The sequence below is a fragment of the Rhinoderma darwinii genome (genome assembly GCF_050947455.1).
Source record: "Rhinoderma darwinii isolate aRhiDar2 chromosome 3 unlocalized genomic scaffold, aRhiDar2.hap1 SUPER_3_unloc_3, whole genome shotgun sequence".
Classification (NCBI taxonomy): domain Eukaryota; kingdom Metazoa; phylum Chordata; class Amphibia; order Anura; family Rhinodermatidae; genus Rhinoderma; species Rhinoderma darwinii.
In genome coordinates this window covers 379457-398666 of record NW_027461746.1, presented here as the reverse complement: position 1 = coordinate 398666, position 19210 = coordinate 379457, and the positions used below count along the sequence as shown (strand labels likewise).

General features: G+C 45.4%; 1 protein-coding gene across 5 annotated transcripts in view; it reads left to right on the top strand.

The window, feature by feature from the left end:
• The window catches only part of SLC16A13 (solute carrier family 16 member 13), a 55456-nt gene that overhangs the window by 26924 nt on the left and 9322 nt on the right, over positions 1 to 19210 (top strand). For all 5 annotated transcript variants that reach the window (XM_075847393.1, XM_075847389.1, XM_075847392.1 and 2 more), the window contains exons 2-3: positions 11548 to 11748; positions 16338 to 16481. In XM_075847393.1, the coding sequence (XP_075703508.1) occupies positions 11553 to 11748; positions 16338 to 16481 (340 nt within the window). In that variant the 5' untranslated portion in view covers positions 11548 to 11552. The remainder of the gene's footprint in view (positions 1 to 11547; positions 11749 to 16337; positions 16482 to 19210) is intronic.

The window sequence follows — 19210 nt, the reverse complement described above, 5'->3', positions numbered from 1 at the left end:
TTTGGATGATTAGATTTTGAGATCAGTGGGTTTCGATGATTAGATGTGGTGATCAGTAGGTTTGGATGATTAGATGTGGAGAGCAGTAGATTTGGATGATTAGATGTGGGGAGCAGTAGGTTTGATGATTAGATCTAGTGATCAGTGATTTGGATGATTAGATGGGGTGATCAGTGATTTTGATGATTAGATGTGGTAATTAGTGGGTTTGGATGATTAGATGTGGAGATCAGTGGGTTTGGATGATTAGATGTGGTAATCAGTTGGTTTGGATGATTAGATGTGTTGATCAGTAGGTTTGGATGATTAGATGTGGTGATCAGTAGGTTTGGATGATTAGATGTGGAGAGCAGTAGATTTGGATGATTAGATGTGGAGAGCAGTAGGTTTGGATGATTAGATGTAGTGATCAGTGATTTGGATGATTAGATGTGGTGATCAGTGATTTTGATGATTAGATGTGGTAATTAGTGGGTTTGGATGATTAGATGTGGAGATCAGTGGGTTTGGATGATTAGATGTGGTAATCAGTTGGTTTGGATGGTTAGATGTGGTGATCAGTTGGTGTGGATGATTAGATGTGGTGATCAGTGGTTTGGATGATTAGATGTGGTGATCAGTAGGTTTGGATGATTAGATGTGGTGATCCGTTGGTTTGGATGATTAGATGTGGAGATCAGTAGGTTTGGATGATTAGATGTGATCAGTAGGTTTGGATGATTAGATGTGGTGATCAGTTGGTTTGGATGATTAGATGTGGAGATTAGTAGATTTGGATGATTAGATGTGGTGATCAGTAGATTTGGATGATTAGATGTGGTGATCAGTAGATTTGGATGATTAGATGTGATCAGTAGGTTTGGATGATTAGATGTGATCAGTTGGTTTGGATGATTAGATGTGGTGATCAGTGGGTTTGGATGATTAGATGTGGAGATCAGTGGGTTTGGATGATTAATGTGGTGATAAGTAGGTTTGGATGGTTAGATGTGATCAGTTGGTTTGGATGATTAGATGTGGTGATCCGTAGGTTTGGATGATTAGATGTGGTGATCAGTAAGTTTGGATGATTAGATGTGGATAGCAGTAGGTTTGGATGATTAGATGTGGTGATCAGTTGGTTTGGATGATTAGATGTGGAGATCAGTGATTTGGATGATTAGATGTGGTGATCAGTAGGTTTGGATGATTAGATGTGGAGATCAGTAGGTTTGGATGATTAGATGTGGTGATCAGTTGGTTTGGATGATTAGTTGTGGAGATCAGTAGGTTTGGATGATTAGATGTGGAGATCAGTAGGTTTGGATGATTAGATGTGGTGATCAGTAGGTTTGGATGATTAGATGTGGTGATCAGTTTGTTTGGATGATTAGATGTGGTGATCAGTAGGTTTGGATGATTAGATGTGGAGATCAGTAGGTTTGGATGATTATATGTGGAGATCAGTTGGTTTGGATAATTAGATGTGGTGATCAGTGATTTGGATGATTAGATGTGGTGATCAGTGGTTTGGATGATTAGATGTGGAGATCAGTAGGTTTGGATGATTAGATGTGATCAGTAGGTTTGGATGATTAGATGTGGAGATTAGTAGATTTGGATGATTAGATGTGGTGATCAGTAGATTTGGATGATTAGATGTGGTGATCAGTAGATTTGGATGATTAGATGTGGTGATCAGTTGGTTTGGATGATTAGATGTGGAGATCAGTAGATTTGGATGATTAGATGTGGTGATCAGTAGATTTGGATGATTAGATGTGGTGATCAGTAGGTTTGGATGATTAGATGTGGTGATCATTAGGTTTGGATGATTAGATTTGGTGATCATTAGATTTGGATGATTAGATGTGGTTATCAGTGGGTTTGGATGAATAGATGTGGAGATCAGTTGGTTTGGATGATTAGATGTGATCAGTGGGTTTGGATGATTAGATGTGATCAGTGGGTTTGGATGATTAGATGTGATCAGTAGGTTTGGATTATTAGATGTAGTGATGAGTATATTTGGATGATTAGATGTGGAGAGCAGTAGGTTTGGATGATTAGATGTGATTAGTAGGTTTGGATGATTAGATGTGGAGATCAGTGGTTTGGATGATTAGATGTGGTAATCAGTAGGTTTGGATGATTAGATGTGATCAGTTGGTTTGGATGATTAGATGTGGTGATTAGTGATTTGGATGATTAGATGTGGAGATAAGTGGATTTGGATGATTAGATGTGGTGAGCAGTTGTTTGGATGATTAGATGTGATCAGTTGGTTTGGATGATTAGATGTGGTGATTAGTGATTTGGATGATTAGATGTGGAGATCAGTAGGTTTGGATGATTAGATGTGGTGATCAGTAGGTTTGGATGATTAGATGTGATCAGTTGGTTTGGATGATTAGATGTGATCAGTTGGTTTGGATGATTAGATGTGATCAGTTGGTTTGGATGATTAGATGTGGTGATCAGTGATTTGGATGGTTAGATGTGGAGAGCAATAGGTTTGGATGATTAGATGTGCAGATCAGTAGGTTTGGATGATTAGATGTGGAGATCAGTAGGTTTGGATGATTAGATCTGGTGATCAGTGGGTTTGGATGATTAGATGTGGAGATCAGTGGGTTTGAATGATTAATGTGGTGATAAGTAGGTTTGGATGGTTAGATGTGATCAGTTGGTTTGGATGATTAGATGTGGTGATCAGTAAGTTTGGATGATTAGATGTGGATAGCAGTGGATTTGGATGATTAGATGGGGAGATCAGTGGGCTTGGATGATTAGATGTTGTGATCAGTTGGTTTGGATGATTAGATGTGGAGATTAGTGATTTGGATGATTAGATGTGGAGATCAGTTGGTTTGGATAATTAAATGTGGAGATCAGTAGGTTTGGATGATTAGATGTGGTGATCAGTTTGTTTGGATGATTAGATGTGGAGATCAGTAGGTTTGGATGATTAGATGTGGTGATCAGTTGGTGTGGATGATTAGATGTGGAGATCAGTGGGTTTGGATGATTAGATGTGGAGATCAGTGGGTTTGGATGATTAGATGTGGAGATCAGTTGGTTTGGATGATTAGATGTGGAGATCAGTGATTTGGATGATTAGATGTGGTGATCAGTGGGTTTGGATGATTAAATGTGTTAATCAGTGGGTTTGGATGATTAGATGTGTAGATGAGTGGATTTGGATGATTAGATGTGGTAATCAGTGGGTTTGGATGATTAGATGTGTTGATCAGTGATTTGGATGATTAGATGTGGTGATCAGTGATTTGGATGATTAGATGTGGAGATCAGTTGGTGTGGATGATTAGATGTGTTGATCAGTGGTTTGGATGATTAGATGTGGAGATCAGTAGGTTTGGATGATTAGATGTGGAGATCAGTTGGTGTGGATGATTAGATGTGTTGATCAGTGGTTTGGATGATTAGATGTGGAGATTAGTAGGTTTGGATGATTAGATGTGGAGATCAGTGGGTTTGGATGATTAGATGTGGTAATCAGTAGGTTTGGATGATTGGATGTGGAGATCAGTGATTTGGATGATTAGATGTGATCAGTGGGTTTGGATGATTAGATGTGTTGATCAGTGATTTGGATGATTAGATGTGGTGATCAGTGGGTTTGGATGATTAGATGTGGAGATTAGGTTTGGATGATTAGATGTGGTGATCAGTGGGTTTGGATGATTAGATGTGGTAATCAGTAGGTTTGGATGATTAGATGTGGAGATCAGTAGATTTGGATGATTGGATGTGGAGATCAGTTGGTGTGGATGATTAGATGTGGAGATCAGTTGGTGTGGATGATTAGATGTGGAGATCAGTTGGTGTGGATGATTAGATGTGGTGATCAGTAGGTTTGGATGATTAGATGTGGTGATCAGTAGGTTTGGATGATTAGATGTGGAGATCAGTGGATTTGGATGATTGGATGTGGAGATCAGTTGGTGTGGATGATTAGAGGTGGAGATCAGTAGGTTTCAATGATTAGACATGGTGAATGTATATCCCAGCGCTGCTGACATCTGACATGGACAAGATCAATAGTCTTTATTTAGATACGTGTTTCTACGTTTAAACAGTGTCTTCATCAGGCCACTAATTTAACAAAGGCATAATATTCATAGTTCACAAATTACCATCAAAAAAGTTTTTAAATAATGTCAAGTGATATCAAAGGTTTAGAAATGACGGGCTGTTTCCTATCCAACATTGTGTTCTGTCATGGACGGTCCAGCTTCATCTTCTCTCCACTGTGTGTTACCTGTGACTGTCCAGCTCATTATCTCCTTACTCACATGACATTATACCCATCTCCACCCTCTCGTTACCCAACATTGTGTTCTGTCATGGACGGTCCAGCTTCATCTTCTCTCCACTGTGTGTTACCTGTGACTGTCCAGCTCATTATCTCCTTACTCACATGACATTATACCCATCTCCACCCTCTCGTTACCCAACATTGTGTTCTGTCATGGACGGTCCAGCTTCATCTTCTCTCCACTGTGTGTTACCTGTGACTGCCCGGCTCATTATCTCCTTACTCACCATGACATTATACCCATCTCCACCCTCTCGTTACCCAACATTATGTTCTGTCATGGACGGTCCAGCTTTATCTCCTCTCCACTGTGTCTTACCTGTGACTGCCCAGCTCATTATCTCCTTACCCACTATGACATTATACCCATCTCCACCCTCTCTCTCTACCCAACATTATGTTCTGTCATGGACGGTCCAGCTTCATGTTCTCTCTACTGTGTGTTACCTGTGACTGCCCAGCTCATTATCTCCTTACTCACCATGACATTATACCCATCTCCACCCTCTCTCTACCCAACATTGTGTTCTGTCATGGACGGTCCAGCTTCATCTTCTCTCCACTGTGTGTTACCTGTGACTGCCCAGCTCATTATCTCCTTACCCACTATGATATTATACCCATCTCCACCCTCTCTCTACCCAACATTATGTTCTGTCATGGACGGTCCAGCTTCATCTTCTCTGTACTGTGTGTTAACTGTGACTGCCCAGCTCATTATCTCCTTACTCACATGACATTATACCCATCTCCACCCTCTCGTTACCCAACATTGTGTTCTGTCATGGACGGTCCAGCTTCATCTCCTCTCCACTGTGTCTTACCTGTGACTGCCCATCACATTATCTCCTTACTCACCATGACATTATACCCATCTCCACCGTCTCTCTACCCAACATTGTGTTCTGTCATGGACGGTCCAGCTCCATCTTCTCTCCACTGTGTGTTACCTGTGACTGCCCAGCACATTATCTCCTTACTCACATGACATTATACCCATCTCCACCCTCTCTCTACCCAACATTGTGTTCTGTCATGGACGGTCCAGCTTTATCTCCTCTCCACCGTGTCTTACCTGTGACCGCACAGCTCATTATCTCATTACCATAACATTATACCCATCTCCACCCTCTCTCTACCCAACATTGTGTTCTGTCATGGACAGTCCAGCTTCATCTTCTCTCTACTGTGTCTTACCTGTGACTGTCCAGCTCATTATCTCCTTACCCACCATGACATTATACCCATCTCCACCCTCTCTCTACCCAACATTGTGTTCTGTCATGGTTGGTCCAGCTTCATCTTCTCTCCACTGTGTGTTACCTGTGACTGCCCAGCTCATTATCTCCTTACCATGACATTATACCCATCTCCACCCTCTCTCTACCCAACATTGTGTTCTGTCATGGACGGTCCAGCTCCATCTTCTCTCCACTGTGTGTTACCTGTGACTGCCCAGCACATTATCTCCTTACTCACATGACATTATACCCATCTCCACCCTCTCTCTACCCAACATTGTGTTCTGTCATGGACGGTCCAGCTTCATCTTCTCTCCACTGTGTGTTACCTGTGACTGCCCTGCTCATTATCTCCTTACTCACATGACATTATACCCATCTCCACCCTCTCTCTACCCAACATTGTGTTCTGTCATGGACGGTCCAGCTTTATCTCCTCTCCACCGTGTCTTACCTGTGACCGCACAGCTCATTATCTCATTACCATAACATTATACCCATCTCCACCCTCTCTCTACCCAACATTGTGTTCTGTCATGGACAGTCCAGCTTCATCTTCTCTCTACTGTGTCTTACCTGTGACTGTCCAGCTCATTATCTCCTTACCCACCATGACATTATACCCATCTCCACCCTCTCTCTACCCAACATTGTGTTCTGTCATGGATGGTCCAGCTTCATCTTCTCTCCACTGTGTGTTACCTGTGACTGCCCAGCTCATTATCTCCTTACTCACCATGACATTATACCCATCTCCACCCTCTCGTTACCCAACATTGTGTTCTGTCATGGACGTTCCAGCTTCATCCTCTCTCCACTGTGTGTTACCTGTGACTGCCCAGCTCATTATCTCCTTACCATGACATTATACCCATCTCCACCCTCTCTCTACCCAACATTGTGTTCTGTCATGGATGGTCCAGCTTCATCTTCTCTCCACTGTGTGTTACCTGTGACTGCCCAGCTCATTATCTCCTTACCATGACATTATACCCATCTCCACCCTCTTTCTACCCAACATTGTGTTCTGTCAAGGACGGTCCAGCTTCATCTTCTCTCCACTGTGTCTTACCTGTGACTGCCCGGCTCATTATCTCCTTACCCACTATGACATTATACCCATCTCCATCCTCTCTCTACCCAACATTGTGTTCTGTCATGGACGGTCCAGCTTCATCTTCTCTCCACTGTGTCTTACCTGTGACTGCCCAGCTCATTATCTCCTTACTCACCATGACATTATACCCATCTCCACCCTCTCTCTCTACCCAACATTGTGTTCTGTCATGAACGGTCCAGCTTCATCTTCTCTCCACTGTGTGTTACCTGTGACTGCCCGGCTCATTATCTCCTTACCCACTATGACATTATACCCATCTCCACCCTCTCTCTACCTAACATTATGTTCTGTCATGGACGGTCCAGCTTTATCTTCTCTCCACTGTGTCTTACCTGTGACTGCCCAGCTCATTATCTCCTTACTCACCATGACATTATACCCATCTCCACCCTCTTTCTACCCAACATTAAGTTCTGTCATGGACGGTCCAGCTTCATGTTCTCTCCACTGTGTGTTACCTGTGACTGCCCTGCTCATTATCTCCTTACTCACATGATATTATACCCATCTCCACCCTCTCTCTACCCAACATTGTGTTCTGTCATGGATGGTCCAGCTTCATCTTCTCTCCACTGTGTGTTACCTGTGACTGCCCTGCTCATTATCTCCTTACCATGACATTATACCCATCTCCACCCTCTCTCTACCCAACATTGTGTTCTGTCATGGATGGTCCAGCTTCATCTTCTCTCCACTGTGTGTTACCTGTGACTGTCCAGCTCATTATCTCCTTACCCACTATGATATTATACCCATCTCCACCCTCTCTCTACCCAACATTGTGTTCTGTCATGGACGGTCCTGCTTCATCGTCTCTCCACTGGGTCATTCCCACTGTTTATAATAGTAAGAAATATAAAATGTACGTCCTAAATTGAGCTGCCCTGGACTAAAATTCTGTTTCTAGTAGCTATAATATTTCTCTCCTACAAACGCTACTTGTGGAGATCTAGAAAGTCTTCATGGCATTGCTCCATGGGAAAAACTATATGCAAAATAGGTGTCGTCCCTCTGAAGGAGAGCCATCCTTCTTACCATGTGTTGTTTAGATAAGGGCCACGTAGTGTTCTCTGGTATCAGTCTTTTCAGGTGGGGGCTGTGTGACTGGAGTGGAATTAGGGACTGTAGTGGAATTAGGGACTGTAGTGGCATTAGGGACTGGAGTGGGATTACTTTGTTTCTATTAAACATGATTGGTAGAATATATAGGGATGAAGTGCCATGACAAGAAGTAATCTGTAGGATGGTCCATCATTCAGTCCTTGTAAGAGTGACGCACAGACAGTTGTGGTAAATTATTGCCAGATGTGCAGGTTCCTTCGTCTGTAAAACCTGCACCCCTGTAGTGAGGAGTCTGACATGTTATCAATTATTAACCGATTGAGCCATTTCTAGTGCTAGAATATTGGATGGGACACGTGGGACCCGGTCTGTGGCCACAGCTTAGAGATAAACAGATTTCAGGTCACCGTGACCAGTAACCGCATAACTGATCTTGGCGGTGGCCGCTCAGTGACTGCAGTATGAGTATATAATGTAACATCGGAATTGTGACTGCAGCTCTGGCTGTGACTGGAGTATAAAGAAAAAAAGAACTTACAGAGTACTTATCTTTATATGTGGGTGTTATACTATGGAATAATTTCAAGAGATGTGTCCACCAGTAGAAGACTTTACAATCCATTGACCTGCTGATTGAGGGTGGGCACCATCTCCCACTGGGCACACATCAAGTTTTAAAGGGCTCCAGTTCCCTACGAGAAAGAAAAAAAGAGAAGAGGCGCCAGGAGAAGAAAAACCACAGATTTCACCGGATTCTTGATCTTACTACTGGTGACACCGCGTACATGAAGCCGACTATGACATTTATCCACAGATAAGATGGATTCCAGGCAGGACTCTGAGAGAGCCCCTCTGACCTGCTGACCGGGTCCTAGAGGTCTCACAATCCCACCACTCTATTATATTGCCGCTAGCTGCTATGGGGGTATCGGTTCTCTGAAGACTTCTCGTATTTGTCAGTAGAGGCTCCACTCACACTGGTCTTATAGTCCGCTCCATCATTTTCAGAAAAATCCAGAGGTTGTATCGCCCCTTTGACTCCAGTTTGACTCCAATTTGTTATTTGTGCCATTAATTTGCTTCAGTTAGGGTCCGGTTTGCGTTATTTTAGAATAGCGTAGTCTGCTACACGGCTCTGCCCAGATGGATCCCAGTAAAGTGAATGGTATTCTCAGGCTTCCATTGATCCGATTGAGTGACAGAAGCCCCGACGCCACTGCTATAAGCTCTAGAGATAATGGTCACACGTCTGAAGGATTAGAGATGGCTCCTTGTGTGGACTATTGGTGCTTAGCGATGATCTCACATGTTGTTCACGCACCTGACACCTCCTGATGAGAAAGTTCATGAAACACTAGAATATGACTTGGGCTTTCGGGGCAAATATGTAGCCCACCATATCCCCTGATATTACTGTATATAAAGTGCTCAGGTTGGCGCATTGACAGCTCCAAATCACTGCAATCCATAAGACGTGAGAAGTTGCTGACTCACGAGGAACCTGCTACGATCAGGTCAAAGATTGACTTCTAGCTCATGAAGGTATTTACGCAGCTACAGGTTCAACCATTTACCTGCCCTGAGGGAAGCACCAATAATGATTAGGATCTACTGAAACTTCTTATACCCTTCACATTGAGAGGCGGCTGCAGTGTCTGCACAGCTCCAACCTTTCCCGTCTGATTATACAGCAATAAACCCAGTGACTGTTCAGCTGTGGGGTTTGGATAGTCCCGGCAGCAGATACAGTTCTGGTAGGGTTAAGTGTAAGTGTTCTATATCCTGGGTCCGTCAGGAATCGCAGCACCAGACCTAACGTGGAGGACTGAATGATGAAGCCATGGACATGTCATCTGGTGGCCTCCTCGTGCTCTAGTGCTGATCCTGCATCTTTCTCTAGGTCACAGTCTGATGACTTCATGGACCAGGGGGTGATTGGAGCTTCAAGGTGGTTCCTGGTCTTCATGTCTGGTCCACTCTGTGCTCTTTGATTTTAGCTTTATCCTAAATATTAAGTTTCTCATTTTAACATGATAGCAGTTATCCGGTACTTGTGTGTGGCTGGATATATGCCAGGTGGCTGTGCGAGACAGACAGAATGTGTCGCTGCATGTTCGCTATATGAAACACTGAATGTGTACCAGAAGGGTCCATGAGTCACTGGTGTCAGTGTTTGAACATGTGCCATGGAAGGTGGGTGAAATGTTGGGCGTTTCCACAATAGATAGAATGTGAGAGAGATGTTGGACATGTGCTGGGTGGGTAGATGGGGAGTGTTTGGGTGACGTGCTAGGTGCGTAGATGTGGAGGGTTTGAGTGACGTGCTGGGTGGGTAGATATTTGGGTGATGTGTTGGGTGGGTAGATGGGGAACGTTTGGGTGATGTGCTGGGTGGGTAGATGTGGAGGGTTTGGGTGACATACTTGACACGTGCTGGGTAGGTAGATATGGAGGGTTTGGATGACATGTTGGACATATGCTGGCTGGGTAGATGGGAAGGGTTTTGGTGACATGCTGGATGGATGGATAGATGGGGAGGGTTTGGATGACATGTTGGACATGTGCTGGCTGGGTAGATGGGGAGGGTTTGGATGACATGTTGGACATGTGCAGGTAGGTAGATGGGGAGGGTTTGGGTGACATGCTGCATGGATAGATGGGGAGGGTTTGGGTGACATGCTTGAATGTGCCGTGTAGGTAGATGGGGAGGGTTTTGGTGACATGCTGATTGGATAGATGGAGAGGGTATGGGTGACATGTGCTGGGTAGGTAGATGTGGAGGGTTTGGGTGACATGTTGGACATGTGCTGGCTGGGTAGATGGGGAGGGTATGGGTGACATGTGCTGGGTAGGTAGATGTGGAGGGTTTGGGTGACATGTTGGACATGTGCTGGGTGGGTAGATGGGGAGGGTTTGGGTGACATGTTGTACATGTGCAGGTAGGTAGATGGGGAGGGTTTGGGTGACATGCTGAATGGATAGATGGGGAGGGTTTGGGTGGCATGCTGCATAGATTGATGAGGAGGGTTTGGGTGACATGTGCTGGGTAGGTAGATGTGGAGGGTTTGGGTGACATGTTGGACATGTGCTGGGTTAGTAGATGTGGAGGGTTTGGGTTACATGTTGTACATGTGCAGGTAGGTAGATGTGGAGGGTTTGGGTGACATGCTGCATGGATAGATGGGGAGGGTTTGGGTGACATGGTGCATGGATTGATGAGGAGGGTTTGGGTGACATGTGCTGGGTAGGTAGATGTGGAGGGTTTGGGTGACATGTTGGACATGTGCTGGGTTAGTAGATGGGGAGGGTTTGGGTTACATGTTGTACATGTGCAGGTAGGTAGATGTGGAGGGTTTGGGTGACATGCTGAATGGATAGATAGGGAGGGTTTGGGTGACATGGTGCATGGATAGATGGGGAGGGTTTGGGTGACATGCTTGACATGTGCCGGTAGGTAGATGGGGAGGGTTTGGGTGACATGCTGGTCGTGTCCTGGGTGGGTAGATGGGGAGGGTGTTGGTGACTTGCTAGGATGGGTAGATGGTAAATGTGTTGTATGTGTGCACATGGTACGCGATGACTAGATATGTTCCTTATTCAGCTTCTCGGATGTTTGCAGGTTGGGCATGAGGAACACCATCCATGTATAGGGTAACTTGCTAGGTGGGCGGTGGGACACATTGGATTTATATGACATGTGAACATCATTCTCATGATTTCTGTAACTTTTCAGCACAATGTTATGATTCCCTGTAGACGTTCTTAGTTTCTGCTCTGATCCTTTTTTTTTTTTTACTTCCCTCTAGTTGTAATGTCTTTCTTTCCAAAAATGAAGGACATGTGGGGAAGCGTGCTGCTCTTCTCGTGCTTTCTTCAGGCCGGCTTAGTATTTGGGACTCTACGTTCTTTTGGGATATTCTTTCCGCAATTTGTGGACTATTTTGGCTCAGCAGCTGGAAGTGTCTCTTGGGTGACGTCTTGTGCAATTGCAGTTCAACAACTGATGAGTAAGTATCACATTGTCTGATCCAACAATTTTTGGCCTTGATATATGTATGAAATAAGGAAATTCGATTGTGAGTCCCACCCGGTACAGGTGATGAGTGCATTTTCTATCTATGACTGCAGAATATGTTTGTGGTAAGGGGCAATAAAATGGATCAGTTAGGGAACATTCACTGGAAAGACATTTTCTATAAATGAATGAATGTACTAGAAATGGCGGCTCGAGTAGCCAATAGTGCATGGACAATCTCGGGACAGATAGCAGCAGGACATGGCCTTCAGAAGAATGGACACTATTGTTTTCTCTAAATGAGCATGGTCAGACTAATGGGCACCTATTGAAGTATGAATTATCATTTCATGTTCATCTCAATGGCCAAGGGCAGGAGTATTTATGATCTCTCAATATTCCATTTTAAAGGCCAAGATCAGGATGGATAGCATCTTCATGTTCCATCATAAAAACCAAAGTCAAAAGGATTGACACTCTCCATGTTCCATCTAAGTGACCAAGGTCAGGCGTATGGATGATCTCTCCATGTTTCATCTAAGTGACCAAGGTCAGGCATATGGATGATCTCTCCATGAATCATCTCATGAACCAGGGTCAGGTGTATGGATGATCTCTCCATGTTCCATCTAAGTGACCAAGTTCAGGCGTATGGATGATCTCTCCATGTTCCATCTAAGTGACCAAGGTCAGGCGTATGGATGATCTCTCCATGTATCATCTCATTAACCAGGGTCAGGCGTATGGATGATCTCTCCATGTTCCATCTAAGTGACCAAGGTCAGGCGTATGGATGATCTCTCCATGTTTCATCTAAGTGACCAAGGTCAGGCATATGGATGATCTCTCCATGTATCATCTCATTAACCAGGGTCAGGTGTATGGATGATCTCTCCATGTATCATCTCATGAACCAGGGTCAGGTGTATGGATGATCTCTCCATGTATCATCTCATTAACCAGGGTCAGGTGTATGGATGATCTCTCCATGTATCATCTCATGAACCAGGGTTAGGTGTATGGATGATCTCTCCATGAATCATCTCATGAACCAGGGTCAGGTGTATGGATGATCTCTCCATGAATCATCTCATGAACCAGGGTCAGGCTTATGGATGATCTCTCCATGAATCATCTCATTAACCAGGGTCATGCGTATGGATGATCTCTCCATGTTCCATCTAAGTGACCAAGGTCAGGTGTATGGATGATCTCACCATGAATCATCTCATGAACCAGGGTCAGGTGTATGGATGATCTCTCCATGAATCATCTCATGAACCAGGGTCAGGTGTATGGATGATCTCTCCATGTTTCATCTAAGTGACCAGTGTCAGGCGTATGGATGATCTCTCCATGTTCCATCTAAGTGACCAAGGTCAGGTGTATGGATGATCTCTCCATGAATCATCTCATGAACCAGGGTCAGGTGTATGGATGATCTCTCCATGAATCATCTCATTAACCAGGGTCATGCGTATGGATGATCTCTCCATGAATCATCTCATTAACCAGGGTCAGGTGTATGGATGATCTCTCCATGTTTCATCTAAGTGACCAGTGTCAGGCGTATGGATGATCTCTCCATGTTCCATCTAAGTGACCAGTGTCAGGCGTATGGATGATCTCTCCATGTTCCATCTAAGTGACCAAGGTCAGGTGTATGGATGATCTCTCCATGTATCATCTCATGAACCAGGGTCAGGTGTATGGATGATCTCTCCATGTTCCATCTAAGTGACCAGGGTCAGGCATATGGATGATCTCTCCATGTTTCATCTAAGTGACCAAGGTCAGGCATATGGATGATCTCTCCATGTATCATCTCATTAACCAGGGTCAGGTGTATGGATGATCTCTCCATGAATCATCTCATTAACCAGGGTCATGCGTATGGATGATCTCTCCATGTTTCATCTAAGTGACCAGTGTCAGGCGTATGGATGATCTCTCCATGTATCGTCTCATGAACCAGGGTCAGGTGTATGGATGATCTCTCCATGAATAATCTCATGAACCAGGGTCAGGTGTATGGATGATCTCTCCATGTATCATCTCATGAACCAGGGTCAGGTGTATGGATGATCTCTCCATGAATCATCTCATGAACCAGGGTCAGGTGTATGGATGATCTCTCCATGAATCATCTCATGAACCAGGGTCAGGCTTATGGATGATCTCTCCATGAATCATCTCATTAACCAGGGTCATGCGTATGGATGATCTCTCCATGTTCCATCTAAGTGACCAAGGTCAGGTGTATGGATGATCTCTCCATGAATCATCTCATGAACCAGGGTCAGGTGTATGGATGATCTCTCCATGAATCATCTCATGAACCAGGGTCAGGTGTATGGATGATCTCTCCATGTTTCATCTAAGTGACCAGTGTCAGGCGTATGGATGATCTCTCCATGTATCGTCTCATGAACCAGAGTCAGGTGTATGGATGATCTCTCCATGTATCATCTCATTAACCAGGGTCAGGTGTATGGATGATCTCTCCATGTATCATCTCATGAACCAGGGTCAGGTGTATGGATGATCTCTCCATGAATCATCTCATGAACCAGGGTCAGGTGTATGGATGATCTCTCCATGAATCATCTCATGAACCAGGGTCAGGCTTATGGATGATCTCTCCATGAATCATCTCATTAACCAGGGTCAGGTGTATGGATGATCTCTCCATGTTTCATCTAAGTGACCAGTGTCAGGCGTATGGATGATCTCTCCATGTATCGTCTCATGAACCAGGGTCAGGTGTATGGATGATCTCTCCATGTTCCATCTAAGTGACCAGTGTCAGGCGTATGGATGATCTCTCCATGTTCCATCTAAGTGACCAAGGTCAGGTGTATGGATGATCTCTCCATGTATCATCTCATGAACCAGGGTCAGGTGTATGGATGATCTCTCCATGAATCATCTCATTAACCAGGGTCAGGTGTATGGATGATCTCTCCATGAATCATCTCATTAACCAGGGTCAGGTGTATGGATGATCTCTCCATGTATCATCTCATGAACCAGGGTCAGGTGTATGGATGATCTCTCCATGTATCATCTCATGAACCAGGGTCAGGTGTATGGATGATCTCTCCATGAATCATCTCATGAACCAGGGTCAGGTGTATGGATGATCTCTCCATGAATCATCTCATTAACCAGGGTCAGGTGTATGGATGATCTCTCCATGTTCCATCTAAGTGACCAAGGTCAGGTGTATGGATGATCTCTCCATGTATCATCTCATGAACCAGGGTCAGGTGTATGGATGATCTCTCCATGAATCATCTCATTAACCAGGGTCAGGTGTATGGATGATCTCTCCATGTTCCATCTAAGTGACCAAGGTCAGGTGTATGGATGATCTCTCCATGTATCATCTCATGAACCAGGGTCATGCGTATGGATGATCTCTCCATGTATCATCGCATTAACCAGGGTCAGGTGTATGGATGATCTCTCCATGAATCATCTCATGAACCAGGGTCAGGTGTATGGATGATCTCTCCATGTTTCATCTAAGTGACCAGTGTCAGGTGTATGGATGATCTCTCCATGTTCCATCTAAGTGACCAAGGTCAGGTGTATGGATGATCTCTCCATGTATCATCTCATGAACCAGGGTCATGCGTATGGATGATCTCTCCATGTATCATCGCATTAACCAGGGTCAGGTGTATGGATGATCTCTCCATGTATCATCTCATGAACCAGGGTCATGCGTATGGATGATCTCTCCATGTTTCATCTCATTAACCAGAGTCAGGCGTATGGATGATCTCTCCATGTTTCATCTAAGTGACCAGTGTCAGGCGTATGGATGATCTCTCCATGAATCATCTCATGAACCAGGGTCAGGTGTATGGATGATCTCTCCATGTATCATCGCATTAACCAGGGTCAGGTGTATGGATGATCTCTCCATGTTCCATCTAAGTGACCAGTGTCAGGTGTATGGATGATCTCTCCATGAATCATCTCATTAACCAGGGTCAGGTGTATGGATGATCTCTCCATGAATCATCTCATGAACCAGGGTCAGGTGTATGGATGATCTCTCCATGTATCATCGCATTAACCAGGGTCAGGCGTATGGATGATCTCTCCATGAATCATCTCATTAACCAGGGTCAGGCGTATGGATAATGTCCCCATTGTCTATTAATCCCAATCTTCCCTCCTCAACACTCCTGCCTACAACTTGTCTGCCTCACTAGGAACATGGGCTCTATTGGCCAAATTCTTCTTCACTGAGCCCTATGGTCCTGGTAAGACCATAGTCGCATCATGTTCATGACCTGACGTCCCACCACTGGATCTGGGACTCTAGCCAAGATCCCATTCCTTGTGTGTGAGGAGGAGGCATGATGGAGGAGGGCGAGGTTCCCTAAGGAGTCTTTAAGGCAGTGCTCCCTGGGAAAAAGTATGCAAAATAGCTCTTCTCCAAAGTTTCCAAGCTCCTCAAAGGGTTGGACGTTGGCACTAGTGATGAATTCTAGTAGAGGAGGGTCCATGAGGTAAGAACGGCCCAACATACGACCCTTATCATGACAATTGTTCTTTTGTCCTTAGGTCCCCTGGGTTGCTCACTCGCCCTGCGGTTTGGCTCTCGTCCTGTTGTCATCTTCGGAGGTATTCTCTCATCTCTTGGGATGTTTTTAGCCTCGTTCTCCACAAAACTTTACCAGCTTTACCTGAGCATTGGAGGCGTGTCAGGTAATCAATACTCTAATCATTTGTGGGGTACCCGTCATAACTGTCACCCTGCAGGAGGAGGGGCAGGATCATAGCTCTCTTCTATATTTATCACCCTGCAGGAGGAGGGGCAGGATCATAGCTCTCTTCTGTATATATCACCCTGCAGGGGGAGCAGCAGGATCATAGCTCTCTTCTGTATATATCACCCTGCAGGAGGAGGGGCAGGATCATAGCTCTCTTCTATATATATCACCCTGCAGGGGGAGCAGCAGGATCATAGCTCTCTTCTGTATATATATCACCCTGCAGGAGGAGGGGCAGGATCATAGCTCTCTTCTGTATGTATCACCCTGCAGGAGGAGGGGCAGGATCATAGCGCTCTTCTGTATATATCACCCTGCAGGAGGAGGGGCAGGATCATAGCTCTCTTCTGTATATATCACCCTGCAGGGGGAGGGGCAGGATCACAGCTCTCTTCTGTATGTATCACCCTGCAGGAGGAGGGGCAGGATCATAGCTCTCTTCTGTATGTATCACCCTGCAGGAGGAGGGGCAGGATCATAGCTCTCTTCTGTATGTATCACCCTGCAGGAGGAGGAGCAGGATCATAGCTCTCTTCTGTATATATCACCCTGCAGGAGGAGGGGCAGGATCATAGCTCTCTTCTGTATGTATCACCCTGCAGGAGGAGGGGCAGGATCATAGCTCTCTTCTGTATGTATCACCCTGCAGGAGGAGGGGCAGGTTCATAGCTCTCTTCTGTATATATCACCCTGCAGGAGGAGGAGCAGGATCATAGCTCTCTTCTGTATATATCACCCTGGAGGAGGAGGGGCAGGATCATAGCTCTCTTCTGTATATATCACCCTGCAGGAGGAGGGGCAGGATCATAGCTCTCTTCTGTATATATCACCCTGCAGGAGGAGGGGCAGGATCATAGCTCTCTTCTGTATATATCACCCTGCAGGGGGAGGAGCAGGATCATAGCTCTCTTCTGTATGTATCACCCTGCAGGAGGAGGGGCAGGATCATAGCTGTCTTCTGTATATATCACCCTGCAGGAGGAGGGGCAGGATCATAGCTCTCTTCTATATATATATCACCCTGTAGGCGGAGGGGCAGGATCATAGCTCTCTTCTGTATGTATCACCCTGCAGGAGGAGGGGCAGGATCATAGCTCTCTTCTGTATATATCACCCTGCAGGAGGAGGGACAGGATCATAGCTCTCTTCTGTATATATCACCCTGCAGGGGGAGGGGCAGGATCATAGCTCTCTTCTGTATATATCACCCTGCAGGAGGAGGGGCAGGATCATAGCTCTCTTCTATATTTATCACCCTGCAGGAGGAGGAGCAGGATCATAGCTCTCTTCTGTATATATATCACCCTGTAGGAGGAGGGGCAGGATCATAGCTCTCTTCTGTATATATCAACCTGCAGGAGGAGGGGCAGGATCATAGCTCTCTTCTGTATATATCACCCTGCAGGAGGAGGGGCAGGATCATAGCTCTCTTCTGTATATATCACCCTGCAGGAGGAGGGGCAGCATCATAGCTCTCTTCTGTATATATCACCCTGCAGGAGGAGGGGCAGGATCATAGCTCTCTTCTGTATATATCACCCTGCAGGAGGAGGGGCAGGATCATAGCTCTCTACTGTATATATCACCCTGCAGGAGGAGGGGCAGGATCATAGCTCTCTTCTGTATATATTGCCCTGCAGGAGGAGGGGCAGGATAATAGCTCTCTTCTGTATATATCACCCTGCAGGGGGAGGAGCAGGATCATAGCTCTCTTCTGTATATATATCACCCTGCAGGTGGAGGGGCAGGATCATAGCTCTCTTCTGTATATATCACCCTGCAGGAGGAGGGGCATGATCATAGCTCTCTTCTGTATATATCACCCTGCGGGGGGTGGCAGGATCATAGCTCTCTTCTATATATATCACCCTGCAGGAGGAGGGGCAGGATCATAGCTCTCTTCTGTATATATCACCCTGCAGGAGGAGGGGCAGGATCATAGCTCTCTTCTGTATATATCACCCTGCAGGAGGAGGGGCAGGATCATAGCTCTCTTCTGTATATATCACCCTGCAGGAGGAGGGGCAGGATCATAGCTCTCTTCTATATATATATCACCCTGCAGGAGGAGGGGCAGGATCATAGCTCTCTTCTGTATATATCCCCCTGCAGGAGGAGGGGCAGGATCATAGCTCTCTTCTGTATATATCACCCTGCAGGAGGGGGGGCAGGATCATAGCTCTCTTCTGTATGTATCACCCTGCAGGAGGAGGGGCAGGATCATAGCTCTCTTCTATATATATATCACCCTGCAGGAGGAGGGGCAGGGTCATAGCTCTCTTCTGTATATATATCACCCTGCAGGAGGAGGGGCAGGATCATAGCTCTCTTCTGTATATATCACCCTGCAGGAGGAGGGGCAGGATCATAGCTCTCTTCTGTATATATCACCCTGCAGGAGGAGGGGCAGGATCATAGCTCTCTTCTGTATATATCACCCTGCAGGAGGAGGGGCAGGATCATAGCTCTCTTCTGTATATATCACCCTGCAGGAGGAGGGGCAGGATCATAGCTCTCTTCTGTATGTATCACCCTGCAGGAGGAGGGGCAGGATCATAGCTCTCTTCTGTATATATCCCCCTGCAGGAGGAGGGGCAGGATCATAGCTCTCTTCTGTATATATCACCCTGCAGGAGGAGGGGCAGGATCATAGCTCTCTTCTGT